General features: G+C 43.3%; 1 protein-coding gene across 3 annotated transcripts; it reads left to right on the forward strand.

Annotated features, from left to right (window-relative positions):
- The first annotated feature begins 755 nt into the window (after positions 1–755).
- RBP2 (retinol binding protein 2) lies at positions 756–17001 on the forward strand. Of its 3 annotated transcripts, XM_065558069.1 has the most exons (6): positions 802–885; positions 5271–5679; positions 7554–7682; positions 11803–11981; positions 14952–15053; positions 16734–17001. In XM_065558069.1, the coding sequence occupies exons 3-6, from the start codon at positions 7610–7612 to the stop codon at positions 16785–16787; spliced, it is 408 nt and encodes a 135-aa protein (XP_065414141.1). In that variant the 5' UTR covers positions 802–885; positions 5271–5679; positions 7554–7609; the 3' UTR covers positions 16788–17001. The 3 variants fall into 3 exon arrangements, with proteins under 3 accessions (XP_023968334.1, XP_065414141.1, XP_065414142.1); XM_024112566.3 differs by lacking the exon at positions 5271–5679 and having other exon boundaries at positions 756–885; XM_065558070.1 differs by lacking the exons at positions 802–885; positions 5271–5679 and adding an exon at positions 5690–5831.
- The last annotated feature ends 1342 nt before the right edge of the window (positions 17002–18343 follow it).

Raw genomic sequence — 18343 nt, forward strand, 5'->3', positions numbered from 1 at the left:
GAAGTTATCTGCACTGTTCACATAAGTACGAGGCATCTCTGCTCACTTTGGCTAAACAGAAATGTGTCCCTTTGCAAAATCAAACACTGACCAATAAGAGAGCACGACACTGTATGATTTCTAGAGCTGATATAGGGCAATTTGTTCAGCAGAGTGATGTAAGCTTCATTATGATTGCATCATCCATGACTTTTAGGAATAACATGATGCAATTCATATCATGTATGACGCAATACCAGCTTTGGATTGCATCATTCATTGTTTTGCCTAAAAAGCAAGTACTGTCCAAACCCAGTCATAGATTTATTCATAGATCCAGTCAAAGATGTATTTTAGTCATTTCTGGTTTAAATTGAGATCCCTTCCCTTTATAACTCACTTATCCTCCGCCATTCCCAAGTCAAGGGTCGTATATACTGACCCAATAGCATATCTTGAAAACTAGAGCCAATCAACAATTTTAAGCATCATTTTCATTCTCAGTGACCCAGAATTAGTAAAGTTTGACTACATTTATTTAGAAGCATTTTGGCTGTAGAGCAGTGTTATTCAACCAGATAAAAATGCCAATGTTTACTATGCAGACATAGGCGTGCACACAGGGTGTACCGGGTGTGCCCAGGCACACCCTAATCATGCCTGAGCTCCATCTGGGAAGGCTGCTCCTCCCCCGCTGGAGGCTCGGAGCAGGGAGGAGGACAAGGAGGAGGCTGCTTAGCACGCCCGGGAGATCAGCTGTTGGCAACTGCCAATCAGCTATTTAGAATGCTGCAGCAGCCCTCATCAGCTCTTTGGCTGGCTGCAGCCAATCAGCTGTTTGGCGCGAAGTCCTGCCGATCAGCTGTTTCCCCTGCCCCTACTGCAGCTTGGAGACTACAGGCAGAGGTAAGTGAGTCTTTCTGATTTTCAGGGTAGAGGGAGCTGGGCTAGTGGGGACCAGCAGCCAGGGCACGGCAGCTTCTGGGCTAGCTGAAGAGGGATGGGCAGCCCCTTGGCAGGGGGCTGGGGGGAGATGGGCAGGCAGCTTCTGGGCTGGCTCCAGGGGACTGCTGGGGGGGGGGTGTATGGGCCAGGGGCTTTCTCAAGGACTGAGCCAGCCAGTCTCAGCCCACCCTGGTGTTTCCCCCAGGACCTTTGCTCTCTCTTCAGCCAGGAGAAACCAGCTGCAGACTCCCTTAGTGCTAGGCAGGGGGACAAACCAAAGGACATGGCTCCTTTAAGAAAATTTCTTCCTTGTGTCTTTTGAGTGAAATTGGGCTGGGACTTGCAACTCGCCCCCTCCTTCTTTACCTGTCCAGAGGGGCTTCACTCCAGCCCCAGCTGCAAATGAGCAGCCTCTCCAAGCCCGGATGCTGCCCAGTCCCATCCCATGGAGGCTCTGGGAGCTTCCAACCCCTACGGTTCCCTTATACCTGGGAAAGTAATGCTTGCCCAGCTCAAAGCTGTCTCCCCGTCCCCCACACCCAGATCAAGCCTCCCTGAGGGGCTTTTCCTCCGAGAGGAAATTTATCCCCTCCCCCACCGATCAGCATCCCCTCCTCCTAGTGTAAGGAAGGATTAATTTTCTTCCCCTGGATCCCCCTTCCCCCCTCCCCCCCAGCTCCTGGGGAATTCCTTCCCTTGCATCCATCCCCCGTATCAGCTTCAGGTCAGGAGATGCTGCCCTGCTTCACCTTGGGACACCTGAGCTCCTCTTGCTTCAGGGTGCTGGGCTGCTGCAGCCCGGTGGAGTAGGCAACTGGCCCCTACTCCCCTGCCTTTGGCCATGGTCCCACCAGGGGCTCCCCTCCCACAAAAGTTGTAGAGTGCGTGAAGGAGTCAAAGCAGGGGTGGGCTGCAGCCCTGGAATTGGGAAGAGCTGGAGCAACAACACAGCAGCCACACAGCAGGCTGAATGAATGGGCCATTTCTATGCTGGGCTGTTGAATTAAATTTCTCTCTGTGTCAGGGCATGTAGTTTCTAGGCTGGCTGCAGGGGGTGGGGTTCGGAGGAGACAGAGCTGCTTTGAGTGCGTGGGTGGGAGCAGCTGCTAAACAGAGCTACCAGGAAGTGGGGAGCAGAGAGAGATGGGAAAAGGGACACAGGTGGAGAGCAAGAACTGGGAAACATCAGGAAGGGGAGATACCAATGATAGACACACTTTCAATAACTAGAATGAAACTGTATAAATGTTGAAAATAGCCTCCCCTCAAAACTGGCAGAGTAATCCTCCAGCACCCACACCTCACTCTTAAGGCAGGAGGGGCAGAAAGGAGTGAGCAGCTGGTGGGAGGCATTTAGGGGAGGGAGTTTGCAAGAAGGTTTTCAGGGGGGTCTAGGGGGATGGGGCAGGAAGAGATGGAGTGGAGGTGGAGCCTTGGATAAGGGGGTGAAGCTAGGATGGGGCACCCACTGGCAAAACCAAAAGTCAGCACCTATGAGTCAGGGTGACAGCGTCCCCCCGGCCTGCACAGGGTGTATTTGTTGCCTGTACAAACTTCCCCAGCAGCCGCACAAAGTTGTTGTAATTGTGTCACACAGTGAACCCCATTCTGCTACCAAGACCCCCCCTTATTCCCCCTCCCGGGCCCGCCCAGCCAATCGCTGCCTCCCCAGTGCTACATGTGACTTTTGACTTATGTCAGTCATAGCGCTCTTTCATCATTGCACTCCAGCTTGGTTGGCACTCTCTGCACCTGCCCCATAAGTGCCATCACATCAAGGGGATGTCCAGGGAGTGGGATTTGGTGGGGACTCTATTCTGAGCAGTGGCGTGGTAAGGGGGCTGGGCTGGGTCAGGGGGGTTGGATATGGGCCTGACGGTCTCGGGGGCAGTCGGGGAACAGGGAATGGGGGCATTGGATAGGGTGTGGAAGTCCCAGGGGGCCTGTCAGGGGGCAGGGGTGTGGCTAGGGGTCGGGGCTTTCAGGGGACAGGGGGGTTGGATAGTTGGTGGGATCCTAGGGGGTGATTGGGGGCAAGGGGGTCTCTGGAGGTGGTGGGCAGGGGACAAGGAGCAGGGGGGTTGAATGGGTTGGGAGTTCTGGGGATCCTGTCAGGAGGCAGGGAGTGGTTGGATAGGTGTGGGAGTCCCGGGGGTCTGTCTGGGAGCGGGGGTGTGGCTAAGAGTCGGGGCAGTCAGGGGACAGGTAGGGGGTAGGGTCCTAGGGAGGCAGTTACAGTGGGGGGGGTGGTCTCAGGAGGGGGCAGTCAGGAGACAAGGAGCATGGAGGCTTAGATAGGGGGTGGGGTTCTGGGGGGCAGTTAGGGGCAGGGTCCTAGCAGGGGCAGTCAGGGGGCAAGGAGCGGGGGGGTTGGGGTTCTGAGGGGGGCAGTCAGGGGGCGGGAAGTAGGAGGGTGAGGATTGGAATGGGGGCGGGGCTTGGGCGGGACTCCCTGGGTGCACACCCTAATGAAATGTGCTGCGCACGCCTATGTATGCAGACAAGAAAAGTTACATTTGCTGTTCAAGCATTTGAAAGTTAAGTGTTACTTAAAATTTTTGAACAAGACATTTTAAGTTGTTAGTTCTCCTTTATTGGGGTAGGTAGCAGAGCAGTACCATGAGAGGAGTAGAACAGGAAGAAGGCAGAATTGAGACCTTTCAAAGTTTTAACCCAAGCGAGGGAGCATGGGGCCATCATTTGAGCTCAGGTGTCAAAATGTTGTGGGTCGGCCCTGAACAAGAGCTGAAGACAACAGGGGAGTTTCTGCTGACTTCCAAATTATAATAACATCATAATCTGTGAAAAGTTATATATTTTATTACACATTAGCAAAGCAAATATTAGGCTTTTTATATAAAGATGAACAGAATTTTTGATTTCCTTGTGTAAATATTAAAAAAGAGGCTGCAAATACAAAAGGTAACAAACTATCCCCATTTCGCTATGTTAAACTGTAATGTTTAACTTTTTCATAATTTAAAGTTAACTCTGCAGTGAAGACATATCCAAAGAGGCCAATAGGGTTTGAGTGATGCAGTGAGGAGAGCTGAAGGGGAGATGTAGTGAGCCCGGTAGAAAGTTGTATGGATAGGAAGCCAGGTTGGAAAGAAGTGGACTGTACAAAAGGCCTATTTGGGGGACATCCATCTGCACCAGGGCCGGCTCCAGACACCAGCCGACCAAGCACGTGCTTGGGGCGGCACCTTGGGGCAGGGCGGCGCTCGGGTTTTTTATTTATTTATTTATTTATTTATTGGTTCGTCGCTGGAGGGGTTTTTTTGTTTTGTTTCCACGTTGCAGCACTCGGGGTGGTGGGGCTTCCGGCGGCTCGGCGCTCGGGGGGGTGGGGGCTTGGCGCTCAGAGAGGGGGCGGGGGCTGGTGCGGTGCGGCGCGGCGCTCGGACAGGACGGGGGCTTGGCGTGGTGCTGGGGGGCGGGGGCTTGGTGCGGCGCTCGGAGGGGGGCGCAGCCCTTGGAGGGGGCAGGGCTTCGGGCGGCGTGGTACTCGGAGGGGGGGATTTCGGCGGCGCTGGGGCGGGGGTATGGCGGTGCGGCGCTCGCGGGGGTGGGCGGCCCCCTCTTTTTTGCCTGGGGCGGCAAGAAAGTTAGAGCCGGCCCTGATCTGCACTGAGGCATTTGCTCTTGAAGGGCTCTGTCATTGCTGCTACCTTGGCTCCTGGAGACAGCAACACCATGAAAAGCCCTTGGCGAGGCTATGTCTTTCTGTGGAGCCACTCAGCTCCAACAACTGCTGCCTCGGCTCCCTGCCATACTGGGGTAGCACTGCTATGGGAGCAACTGTCTCTGCGCTGAGGCTTTGTGTACCAACGGCTCCCCATAGCTCTGCAGCTTAATAGACAGAAGATGCCAGCACTAGGACAGACCTTCCATCAGTGATGCCTCAGCACAGAAGCATTGAATTCCCTCTGCCGCAGGCCATCTGCATATCTGTGATCCCCTCACAACCTCATGTCACCCAGCCACCAAGGGGGTGGGTAGCCATGGGGTAGGGAATATGGAGAATGACTGTATTGGTGGAGAGACATGGAAGTGAGATGGCCCAAGGGAGATACTAAGAGTGAACAGAGATGTGGCAGGGCACAAATCATCAGGGATGTGGAGGGCAGAAGGATCCATGTATGACAAGGTCAGGCCAGATGCCAGCTCTTGCCCAGGCTGCAGGCATTAGCTAAGAACTGACAAACTCATAAATGGAGACCAAACCAGTTGACTTGTATGTTAGTTTTGCTCAAAATAGGTATTAGTCTTGCCAGTATTTAGTGTTTAGATGCTATGAAATGCTTGTAAGTTGCTGCAGGCATTAATTTCACTTGTCATGTCAGTATTCCAGGCTATAAGAAGATATGAACATTTTGCTTTATAACTTTGAAAATGTTTGCTCTGAACTTGTGAACCCAGGCACAGGAATCATCCCCCTGCCTGTCCAGAAGGACTATCAAAATCAGATGGGCTATCAAGGAACACCGCTATTCAAAGGATTGATTAATGGCCCTATCACACCTGAGAAATACTAGATCCAAGGAATCTTGTTCTGCGGACTTGGAAGCTGAATGAAGGAAATCAAACAAAGACACAGGAAAATTTCCATCTCTCTTCACTGTTTTAACTTTGACAGGGCTAGAGACACCAAACTGAAGCCAGAGCTCCCCAGGGGTTATTTCTTGGGTCCACCCTGAAAGACACTTTGAATTGACAGATCACTACAACTCTGTCACTTGTAGGATTTAGATGGTAACTCATTTGTGTGTATATGTTTGCTTGCTTTAACCTGTAAATAACTCTTATTTCTTTTTTGCTAGTTAATAAATCTGTAGATAGCTTATTATAGGATTGGCTACAGGCGTTGTCTTTGGTATAAGATCTAGGGCACCAGCTGATCTGGGGTAAGTGACTGGTCTCTTGGGACTGGAAGCAACCTGAATATTGTGCAACTTTTGGTGTTAGTGACCATGTATCACTAAGTCCAGTTTGTCTGGGTGGCAAGATAGACTAGAGAGTCTATGGGGACGGTCTGTGATTTCCAAGGTGAGACTGTTCTAGTGATCCAGGAGTTCACATTTGTTACTGGCTTGGTGAAATCTAATAATAGAACATACCACCAGACTGGCGTGTCTGCCCTGCTTTTGACAGTCTGCCCTGAGGTAGGCACTCATGGTCATGAGCTGTTCCAGACAGCATGACACCATGTTCCTTATGTCCATCCTCCCCAGTCTCCAGGGGAGGTCTTTACTGTCCTATGCAGTAGTCCTGATCTGACAACCCTGTTGTTGTCCATCAGACTGTGACTCCCCTTCAGTGGGCCTCACTAGAGAGACAAGGTGCCTTCAGAGTACAGCTGTGAGGTCTGCTGAGGTACCATCAGCTACACACTTCCATGACCCATTGTGCTCCTGCCTGCCCCTGCTATGGAGTAAAAATGTACATTCTGTCACCTGTTCTGAGCAGGTGCATCTTGTGAGGGTCAAAATTGAAACACAGAGTAGGAAATGGTTTGATCTGACTCTGAACGAGTCTAACCCAAAGCACCAAAAGTCAGGCTAATTGAAGTGACTGCCTAAAATTGCCCTAGCTGCATTAGTTTGGCCTTTTCCTACATTTGTGGGACTTTCTGCCGATTATCTCAATATCTTTACTGTAGCAGAGTGCGAGTTGTAGTATCCTGGTCACTGAGGTTGCTGCAGCACAGAGAAGGCTGGAGGCTTAACTGGAATCAACCAACCTGTTACTGGAGGGGATTAGTAACATTTGGTAGCAACTGTTGGGCTAATGAGTTAATTGGCTTAGTAAAGGGGGGCTATATAACTGTGAAGAGGGGGTGGAGGAAGATAAAAGTTCTGTGAAAAGCCCCTCCTGCTGTACACCTGTGCTGTAATCCTGCCCCAGTTTGAAATCCGGGATTAAAGATGCACTTGATGAAAAAGAAACTGACTTAAAAATGGGTTAGACAGTGCTGCTCCCAGGGTAGCTTGAGAGGAGCCCTGTGACATGTACGATCAGTTAAATGAAATTTATTCAAGTGAATTTATACCTGATGCGTATTTGCCAACATTTGACATCTATAAAAAGGGACATTTTGGGAGGAAAACAGGGATATCTTTGAACTCTATTTTAATACATTGGAATATGAAGTTGAGAAGTAAAATAAAATCATAAATATTCTCTCTTTTAAAAATAGGGATTTCCTCTTTAATGGCCCAATCTTGCATTCATTATACATCCAAAACTTCCACCAACTTCACATGGGAGTTAGGGTGCATGAACTATGCAAGGCCAAGCTCTTAATAGGGGCTTATTGTATGTAGAAGTGAATTGAAAAAGAGAACTCACGTTGGGTTGCACAGTTTGACATTGTGGTGCACATGTTTCAAAGGAGTATCTATAAGAGATTGCTGTTCTTTACAAAGGTCACTGTAAAATACCTTTCTCTCTTAGTTCTTGCTTCAGAAACCCATTCCTGGCCTGTCTGCTGTCCTCCTGAACTTTGTTAATGAAGCAAAGTTCTGTCGGGTTATATCTCCGACCTTCAGACTTTATTATCTGGAAAACCATAAAACTTTATCCAAGGAAGATATAAAAAGGACAGTTTTAACACATTCTCTCTGCAGAACTTGCTTCCAGGCTCAGCATTTGATCTACCTTTGGGTTTGAGCTCTTAGCCAGCATGCCTGCCGATTACAATGGAACGTGGGAAATGGAATCCAATGAAAACTTCGACAGTTACATGGTTGCCTTAGGTAAATGAAAAAAATACAATATTGGGACAAGAGCTTTTATTTATCAATCATGCCTATTTAAAAAAAAACCTAATAGTAGAGCAGTCATTCCTTTTATATGTTTTGGGGATAAGAGTTTCTGGCAGTAATATTAAAATATCATACACTTGCTATAATATGTCTAGACAAACTTGAGTGACTTCTCGAGCAAGTAACAGGATACTCCATAGCAGTGGAGCAAAAACAGTTAGCCTTTAGCATTTAATAAAACTGTAACTGAACTAGCAGGTATAGTAAAAAGTTTACATAGTAATGAACGTTCTAACAATCTTTATGGAAGCATATTTCCACAGCAAGAAAATTAAAGTTATTAACAAATAGAATTCTTATTTAGATATTAAAAGAAATTGAGAGTTAATTTAGTGCAAGCAGCATATTAAGAGAGCTGGAAATGTGAATGGAGACCAAGCTCCTGCTAATGCCAATTTCACTCTATTTTCTCCACATTAGTGTCTTCAATGATTATAATGACAGTGTAAAAGTTTTACAAGGGATAATTGTTTTCTGTTCGTTTGAGGGCCATTTTATATTTGACCTTTTCAATACAAATGTAATTTCAAATGTTTTAGTTTGCATGCAGATAAAACTATCTTAACCCTATAGGACACTATGGATACCTAAGGGGTCTGACTCATGCGAGTCTCATGATATTTAGTATTTTTCTTAAAGTCTCAGCTACTGGATCTGAGAATCTGAGCTTTCATTTTGGGGGGGAGTTATGTTCCTAGCCCTCATGGTTGCAGACGGCAGCTTGAAAATGTGAAATGAGAGCACCTTAGAGGCTCAGAAACCAGGAGGCAGATAAAAAGAGCCCAACATTTATTATTATTTTAAAATCATGATTATAGGCCAATCTCATTATTTGGAGTGGGTAGACGCATGACTTTTGAGTGCTGGATACTGGCAAAACTACATGAGGGATGGAAAATCCTTTCCACTCAACTCAAAAGTGATCTCTGAACAAAATAAATGTACTGTCAGGAAAAGCAGTTAAGAGAACTCTAATATTGTTGTCATACTTGGTGACTGACATTCTCTTCATTGTTTAAGCATCCTTCTTCCTTATAGGCTAGTCTAGGCATGCACTTGAAGAGTGTCAGACTCTCTACCAACAGGACTGAGAGTTTTACTAGATCTTTTAATCTGGTTGTAATGTCACTCAACACTCTGTTCCCTTCTCTCCTAGACTTTCCCTTGGGTATCATCTGCTAATATTGTTGTATTGATTTTGTCAGTTGGGTCATAACTGCTCATATTTACTCTTCTTAAAAACTTTTACCAAGAAGGCCTGCAATTGCTAGTAATATTATTAATATCTCTCTTTAGATTGGCACTTCCCCTCTGAAAATTAGACTGAGATATTCATTGAAATTCAATAGGCGCTTGGTGCTTCACTCTCATAGGATGTGTATTATTTTATCTTTAAACATTCTAATCCCGATCCTGCTGCAATAAGTAGTGGGCTTCCCAATTCTCTGCTTCCTTTTGTATCATAACTAATAGCATGCACTGCACTTGAGCAGTGCTTTTGTTACATCTCCGCTCCATCCTCAGGATTGTTTGTTAGCAATGAGAACAGGATACCTGACTGAAACCATCCTAAAATGATCTTACTGGATTTCTCCGGGATGTTTGACACATTAGACTATAAAATAAAGGGCTTGATTCAGCCCCTGGGTCCCTCAGGTGGAAATAGGGCCACGGAACCCAGCACTGAGAAGTCCGCTTGAAGAAGGATTGGCAGAAGCTTAAGCCACCCACAATTCCTGATATGCTGGGTGGCTCAGAAGTGATTGGTGCAGTACAGTGAGACAGGCGGGTTCATTGCATCTCCTGTACTGCCTCCACTGGAGATGTGCCTACTGAACCTCCTGACGGAGCTTAAAACTAGCCTCCCCATAAGAAACTTAATGTGAGATTGTGGAGTGAGAGCCATTGGCTTTGGCCCTTTGTTTTGTGGGGGGTTTGAACATGTTTTATGTACTGCACTTCAGTGCTAGTGAAAAATGCCTCAGAGAATTTGCAACAAAGTAGTATCTAGATGTGTATTTCTATGTGTGGTACTGAGAATTTGTCGCTCACTGACTGTGTTATCAATGAAAAAGAAATGACATGGAAATGGTGAAAAGAGATTTTTCTGCTCTGTTTCTCCCGATTTTACATTTGGTTGATATTCTAAGAATTAAGGAGTTCAGATCCAAAGCACAATGAAGCTGAACTTTTTGAGGTTCATTCATCCTTATAATTGCTACATATGCATTCCTATACCTTAATTAACAAATCGTTTTGCCCTTTAAACCAGAAACTTTAACTTTTTCATAAGCACATTAAAGTATTTCAATCTAATCTAATAGAACCATATTTCATCTTTATTGCTTGTATTGTTCAAAATGTGTTGTGTTCAAAATGTGTTTAATAAAACCTCCCCTGATTTTCTGCAGTAGTACAAGACTAATATATTAGTCAGAAATAGCATTCCTTTGGAAAATTAGACTTCTTTCCTCGGAGAGACCTAAATTTTGTTACCTGGCTATAAATCAGACCCAGAGATGCCTTTAATCCACAGCAACAGATAAAATATACTTGAATATGAACATTATTTCCTATGTTAAAGTAACATTTTTTTGTTTTGTTTTCCAGCCAGTCCTTTCACTCAATTAGATTAGTGCCTTACCAGTAGCATAATGAATCCACCAAAAGAAAATGGGTTCCATTTGTACAAGGTTTTGCCGAGACGAAAATGATTAATTTGTATGTGAAAAAGCTCAAAGATGGTTAACAAGCCACACTATTTTTCAATCTCTGGGAGAAACATGTTAGATTATTTCATTTGCATATAGCACCATAACAAGATTCATTGCCAAATGGTCAAATATTTATTGTACCTGGCAATGAAGCTGGCATTAGGTGTATTGCCTAGGGTAGACTGTGTCATGATGGTAATATATTTGAAATATCTTTCAGGGCATTCAGTTGCAAGTAGTATATGTTAGTTTTCATCATGAACAGAGTACGGAATGGTAAAGAGAATCAGGCACAAAATGCTGACTGAATATTAAAGAGGGCATTGTCAAATGCAGTACTCTTTGGCTATTTGTCTTTTTGTTTTTTAACTTTCCATCTTTTACCCATATGGAAGCTGCAAAATAATCCTTTTCCATCCATTCTTTTCCTGTAAAGTCTGCCCAACTTTTATTTTTGTTTCTAACATTCTTTCCTAGGGACAATCAGTGAATATAGCTCTTATTTGTTTACTTATTTATATACAAGCATCATTTCTGCAAAGGATTTGCTAATTAATATGATTCTGATTCAAATTACTTTACAAAAAGGGGGAAAATGGCTTTTACAGATGGCTGTTAAATCACACGCAGTATAGTCCCAGTGTCAATATAAATGCAATACAGTTCCACAGATTACACGCAGTCCCAAACAATAATCTGTGATTATGGTGAAATAAAAGCTACATGCCAAAATTCACTGGATCAGACATGCACATCTACTGCACTCGTTCTGAGATCCTTCTATAGATATGAGTAGACCTGGTCAAAAGCAGTATTGGGGGAGGGGGCATATTGTTTTCTTGAAAATTTTCACCAAAAACAATGGAAATTTTATTTTTTCCAAAAACATGAATACGGAAAATCTTGGGGATTTTCAGTTTTTCTTCCACTTCACGCCTCCACATCACCCCTCATTTTGTCACTGAGAAAAGGAGAGGGGTATATGACGGTGGAAAAATACCCAAAACTGAAGGGGAAAAAAAGGGGGGGGGTCATCAAAAAAATTAGAACACTTTTTGAAAAAACATAAACATTCCTCAATTTTTTTATTTTTTTAAAAAAGATCTTTTTTGTAATTTTAAAAAAAAGTTTCAAATGAGAAATGTCAGCCAATTCTAGAAGAGAGCTACTCCACCTTCTTTTACCTGTAAGTGAGAGGATTAAATGTGCAAATGCTTTTCATAGTGTAGTTTTCATAGTTTTGGTGAATATATAAAACTATCTTTTGTATCTTTGTACCAGAAGTTGGAATTTGGCTAGGTATATCATACACTTATGTTTTGTTTGTTTGTTGATAGGCATTGATTTTGCCACTCGTAAGATTGCAGGACACTTGAAACAAACGAAGGAAATTATTCAAGATGGAGACAATTTTAAGACAAAAACACTGAGCACTTTCAGAAACTATGAACTGAATTATACTGTGGGAGTGGAGTTTGAAGAACATACCAAGGGGCTTGACAACCGAGTTGTGCAGGTATACACTTAGTATTTGATTTCCATGTACACTGTGGTTAAAAACAGGGTAAGCAGTCTGTAAATTTCCTGACTTAAAAATAATGGAAAGCAATTTACAGATATTAGAGAATGTTTGTCTATAAAGTGCAGGTAATTTGCATTTCAAGACAGTTTTGTCTTTCACATTGCAAATATTTATTTTATAGGCAAACCAGGAAGGTTTCTCAGATTTGTAAGGGCAATAACGAATTACATTTTTTCTTGCAAGGAATTTTTCCTGTCTTTCTATGATAAACCTCTTTGTAGTGTTCTATATTTAAAAGTAAAGAAAGGAAGTATATTTTGGCACATATAATTTAGCTGCTGCTGAAATTTCACTTTAAAACTACTAAGGCTTTTTTCCCCTCCACATTATTTTAAAATTGCCAGTTCTATCTGAGTCTTTTCTTGGAAGCCTTCCACACGTGGAATTCCCATGGAAGTTAGTGGGAGTTCCACGAAAAGACCTCTTAAGGGATCAGGGCCTGAACCATTTGGTGTATTCATTTACTGCACACACCTTTGCTTTCCTTTTATGAATACCACCCTCAGTTTTATTTTCCTAACATCCCCTGAAAACATGTAATGGAGAATTTCAACAATGCAAAGGGCATCCAGGCATCCAACTCCCATTGAAACGCCTCTTTGAGCCTTTGAAAACCTGCCCGAAAGAGCCACTTGCCTTTCTTTCTGTTATCATTTGTTGATCCTATCCATGCCAACACTTCAGCTGGTAACCAGTTCTACCCTCTTCCTCAGCTCTTGGCTAACTTGCTCGTCTCTGACCTTACACCCACTTCTGCGTCATCAACTTATCCCAGTAAACAACTTTCATCTCTGAACTCGGATCCTGTTGTCAGCCTCTGGAGAGATGGTCGCACAGCTCAAAGCTCACTGACAGCAAGACCCATTTTGTCTCATTAGTCCTCACAAAGGAAGTAGGCAGCATATAGAGATGAATCCTGTCCTTATAGAGCATATAGAGATGAATCCTGGAATCCCACAGCGGAGCTGCATGGGTTTAACTGAAGGCATTGTTTGACCCATAGGCCTGCTTTTGTTCTCACTTACCCCAGTTTCACTTGAGGTAGCTCTTCTGGAGTTACTTCTGATTCACAACAGTGTAAGTCAGAGAATAATCAGGCTTATAATATCCTTTCTAGGCTTCCGAATCCTCTGCTTTAACCTCTATCACTTCTTCCCAGCCCTTTCTCCAGGGAGCATGGTGATGTACTCAACAGCTTTACTGCTTTAAACCAATGCACACAAGTCGCCACTGATCCATCTATAACATGATCTATCTATAGCCTTCCCCACTCTCCTTCCCCTGTGTCAAAGCCATCACCAATCTCATCTGTGAACAAAATTGTCTTCACTGAACTCTCTGGAACCTTATTTTTCTCCTCTTATTTCACAACCCTTATGTTGGGACAAGTTGGACTTCCTTGTTGCAACATTATAATTCCACCTGATGTCTTATCTAAATGATTGCTACCCGATATCATTTCCCCGCACCCCCATATAAATTGTTGTGTAGGGGAGCAAACTTTACTGCTAGTCTTAGGTGACATTATCTTGATCCTGGCTGTACTTCTGTGCTGTAATTTTAGCCATTTCTTAATCATTTCCTGTTTTCACAAATGATGTTCCATTTTCACGATTTCCCTAAATCCCTCTCTCAACTTTAGAGAGTCCGGAATGCTGTGGATGTGCCATTCTCTCTCTTTCCCTCAATCTAGAGATTGTGGAGAGTCACGTTCACTGGTTTCCTATTAGTCTTCAGTTCTAATTCAAAATTGCCCTTGAGGTTTTCAGAACTCTCCCTCTGGATTTATTTCCTCTTCCCTCTCCAACTACACCTCTACCCCGATATAAGGTGACCCGATATAACACGAATTCGGATATAACGCGGTAGAGCAGCACTCCATGGGGCGGGGCCGCGCACTCCGGTGGATCAAAGCAAGTTCGATATAACGCGGTTTAACCTATAACGTGGTAAGATTTTTTTGGCTCCCGAGGACAGCGTTATATCGAGGTAGAGGTGTACATGCACCTACAGCCACAACACTTTCCACTTCTCCCGTTTTGGCTTGTCTCTATCCCTTCTGCGCTGTGGGAGATGGAGGGGGCTTAGATCCTTCATTCACTCCTGCTTCTGGTGCCCATTCTACCTGGAACTCATTTATTATTTATTTGTATAATCCTAGTACCTAGGAGCCCCAGGCATGAACCAGGACCCCATTGTGTTAGGTGATGTACAGAACAACAAAACTGTCCCTGCCCCAAAGAGCCTATACTCTAAATATAAGACATTAGATTGTTTCCTTGTACACCCCCCTCAATGGGGCAATATTTGTCAGCGCGATAGGGAGTGGTACCAGCAGCCAAGCCATGCCTCCATTTTCACCCTTTAATGAAATACTCGGTTTAAATTTCATTGTGAAAACATATGACTGCTCTTGCTTTAAAGCTCTTGGTTACAGTGCCTGAAGGATGCTATAAAATAAACTATAACTGTATTGTATCAAGTGTCATTTACATACTTTTTCTCTGTCTGTCTGTTTTATGTACAGACAGAGGCAGTGTTAATGCTGCACTAGTCACTATGATCCATAGCGCTCCAGTTATTGCACTTTATAATCTTTTTTTATTAATGCTTTCACATAGCAAGAAAAGAAAAATACAGTTTTCATATTCAGTGCGATTCTATAAACAGCATCAGAAATTCAATTAACTCATTGCCCTTCCTTTGCACACATACAGTCTGTATCACTGTATCAGAAGAAATAATTGCAAAGTGATAACATAAAGCACTTTATACTAAGGGGCATTTGGGCCACTACTGTCTTCACACAAGCAGTTATGCTACTTCATTGTTAGTTCTGGTGTGTTTGGACGTTTTCCAAAATCCCTAGTTAACTTATTGGATTTAATCCTTTGATCCCTGCAGACGCTAGTGAATTGGGATGGTGATAAATTAGTATGTGTCCAGAAGGGGGAAAAGAAAAACAGAGGCTGGACACACTGGATTGAAGGAGATAGACTGCATTTGGTAAGAGCTGACTTTCATGGCTATAGCATGTAACAGAGACTGTGGAATAGTATAGTATAGTTACTATAGTTCCAAGGATTTTTCTTATTCATTTTACTCACACAGCTCTGATACCCTCTCTACCAGAACCCCTGCTGTTTAATTTGTCTCCACCTGCTTCCCAATTAAGCCACAAACCTACAGTGACTTTTGGTCCAGCTCACTGCACTGCAGCCCTTAACCCTTCCAGTTACATAGCACATCAATTCCTTCTACATTTTGAGTAAACACTAAAAATAAACCACAGTGTTTACGTGCTGAATAAAACCTGTAAGAACAATATTTTTGTCGTTCCAAAAAATGAGTTCTAGCGAGAACTATGTAGTTATCCAGATCAGAAAAACACTCCCAGAATATACAGGGAAACCTAGCAAACATTCTATAGTGTAGTTATCTTGTTACCCCTCCCCCCCACAACAAAAAAATCAAACAGCTGAGTTAGTAAACTGGAATGCAAAAGAAATGCAGCAAGACTGAGAGATGCCATATGGGCCTGTAAAGAAAATAAGCAGTCAATGAAGTCTGGAAAAATAAATTAGAGTATACAGAGGAACACTGGGGTCCCAGGAAGAACAATCAGTAAATTGTGCATGGTAATGCTGGATGGTAGGGGCTCAGAAAGAGACAGTAACAGGCAGAATCACACAGCTTTTAGTGAGTAGTTTAATACTAACTTCACCAGATTTGGATCTGTATAGATAGTTAGGAATTATTTTGCTTATCAGAATATGAATTTCTCCACCCTGGAACTGGACTGCTGGCTATAATACAGAGCTCAAAGTGATCTATTTGTTGGACAGTACACGTAATATTTTCTTTGTAGCGTGTCTCATCTATTTATCACATGAAGAGCCAAATCCTCAGCTGGTGGAAATTGGCATCACTCCATTGACTGAAGTGAAACAATGAAAACTTGCACCAGTTGAGGATCTACCTTGAAGTCTTTTCTTGTTAGAATTAATTCTGTGCAGTTATATAAACCACATTTTACACTGTGGATGGTTGTGATGGCCATCTAACTACCTTTGGAAGGTCAATCAGATGAATAAAAAAATCCTATTGTTTTCTTCCATCTAAGCAGAAACCAGTGTCACCCAACTGACAGACAGACTTTTATTACCCTATTACAATATAAATTCAAAATTTGCCAATAATTCCATTAATGAACATTCTAATTATTGGCACCAGGATTCAAACTGAGATCTCTGGAAACAGGAGGACCTAGTAGGCTGGTGCATGAGTCGATTGAAACACTAATGCCCTGGTACCCATCCTTTCTGAGACTTCCCTCCACCCTCTTTTTGTAATTTCCTTGTTGCTTCAGTGCTTCTAATAAATTATAGTATGTTGTTTTAATAATAGACTATGCAAAGCCACACCATTACAGAGCAATTTCAATGCATTTTTCATTTTTATACTTTTTTTAAAACTCAATTCAAGTGTCAAAATCTAATTACCATAACCTGCAGTGCATGCCAGCTGATTAGGGCTCCATAAAACACACTGCTTTTTTTTAATAAGCAAAACTCTTCTTGATGTGGTGGTTCAGCTGGTCTTACAGTGATTTTTCAAGGGGAGGTGCTGTAGATGGGAAACATAACTCAGAATAATATATACTTACCAATTGTTTTAATGCTGTAGGAGCTGACGTGTGAAGACCAAGTGTGCCATCAAGTATTTAAGAAGAAAAAGTAAGCTGACCAGAAAGTCCAACTGGTTTCACATGTGCTATTATGGTTTTTTAAAAGCTATGTAATGACTGCTTGACACTGCCATGTAAGTGCATTTCTGTGCACTGTTAACTAAGACAAACACATCCTTTAACACTAACATGGAAACACTTCTGTATGTTTTAAGGTCTTTTGCCTTTCAATCCAGAGTTAAATAAAAATAATTCTCATTCTTGTAATTATTTCTTTCATTTCTAAAATCCTTGTAATTTTTCCAGAAGCAGGACAATGAGGCCTCTAAGGGCTGGTCCACACTAAACCCCCACTTTGAACTAAGATACGCAACTTCAGCTACATGAATAACGTAGCTGAAGTCGAAGTATCTTATTTGGAACTTACCGTGGGTCCACACGCGGCAGGCAGGCTCCCCCGTCGACTCCGCGTACTCTTCTCGCGGAGCAGGAGTACCGGCGTCGACGGCGAGCACTTCCGGGATCGATCCCAGAAGATCGATTGCTTACCGCCGGACCCGGAGGTAAGTATAGACGTACCCTAAGAACAATGCGGTAACTAAACAGTCACAGTTATCTCAACAACAGAACATCTCTCTGTGGTGCTGTAATATCATATGTTTGGATGAGTGAGTGCAAATCTGACATTCATTGTACTGCTTCTATTTAATTTAGTTCTGGGTCACTAAGTCTATAGTTTCAGGCAACAGGATGGCTCAACAGATTTGTAATAGGATATACAGCCTTTCACATCTAGGTCACTAATTTGAATTCGGCCCAAGTCCATAGCTACTGAAAATTCTTACCAGCTGACAACTGTTTGATGTGAAATGTGTTGGTGTTTTCTTAGTCCAATCCTAATAGAAAGGTGCCCACAACCCCAAACCAGCTGTGATAATTGACTATCTGTTTAGTAATCTCAGTGGAGAGAACAGAGACTGAGCTAATCTCTCAACTCAAGAGCTGGTTAAGCTTGAAGCATATTGACAGGGCTGCATGTGGAAGCCTTGTACAACAATTATGTATGCTGCACCTATTCTGTGTGTAAACAGTCTCCTGTGCTTTCAGTCTTGTACCTTGTATCTTTTACAGGTTTGTTGTTAGTCTGTAGTTTCCAGCTCTTTCTTTGGGTAGCTACAGTTTAATTACCTGTCTGTTTAGGGTTTTCCAAAGGACTTTGTGCTGTTTGCTGGGGACAAGTTTAAATCAACCATGGATGATAAAGGACCATGTTTTCAGTAGATGGAGCCTGAAATCATGGAGTCAAATGTACGCCCATATATGTATCAGTATTAACATGTACAAATCTGATACATATGTATTCAAAGATATTTGGACACCCAGAGTGTCCAGAGTCCACATACGTGCCGGGCAAATATAGGTGCATGAATTTTTATTATTATTTATTATTAACTGATCTGAGCATCCACTGGTTGAAATTGATGCTGTTATGGCATTCTGTGTGTGATTTCTGATTAAGGATTGATGATTTTCTGGTCTAACATAGCAGTAACTCATCTATTTGTCAAGGTTTGTCCTCAAAGATGAGGCAGTTCCTTAATACTTATTA

Source organism: Chrysemys picta, chromosome 9 (assembly GCF_011386835.1).
Source record: "Chrysemys picta bellii isolate R12L10 chromosome 9, ASM1138683v2, whole genome shotgun sequence".
Classification (NCBI taxonomy): Eukaryota; Metazoa; Chordata; order Testudines; family Emydidae; genus Chrysemys; species Chrysemys picta.

Coding starts and splice junctions, on each gene's coding strand:
- RBP2 (XM_024112566.3), top strand. CDS start 7,610: ATGCCTGCCGATTACAATGGAACGTGGGAAATGGAATCCAATGAAAAC. Junction 7,683..11,802: donor CAGTTACATGGTTGCCTTAG/GTAAATGAAAAA, acceptor GTTTGTTGATAG/GCATTGATTTTGCCACTCGT. Junction 15,054..16,733: donor AAGGAGATAGACTGCATTTG/GTAAGAGCTGAC, acceptor TTAATGCTGTAG/GAGCTGACGTGTGAAGACCA.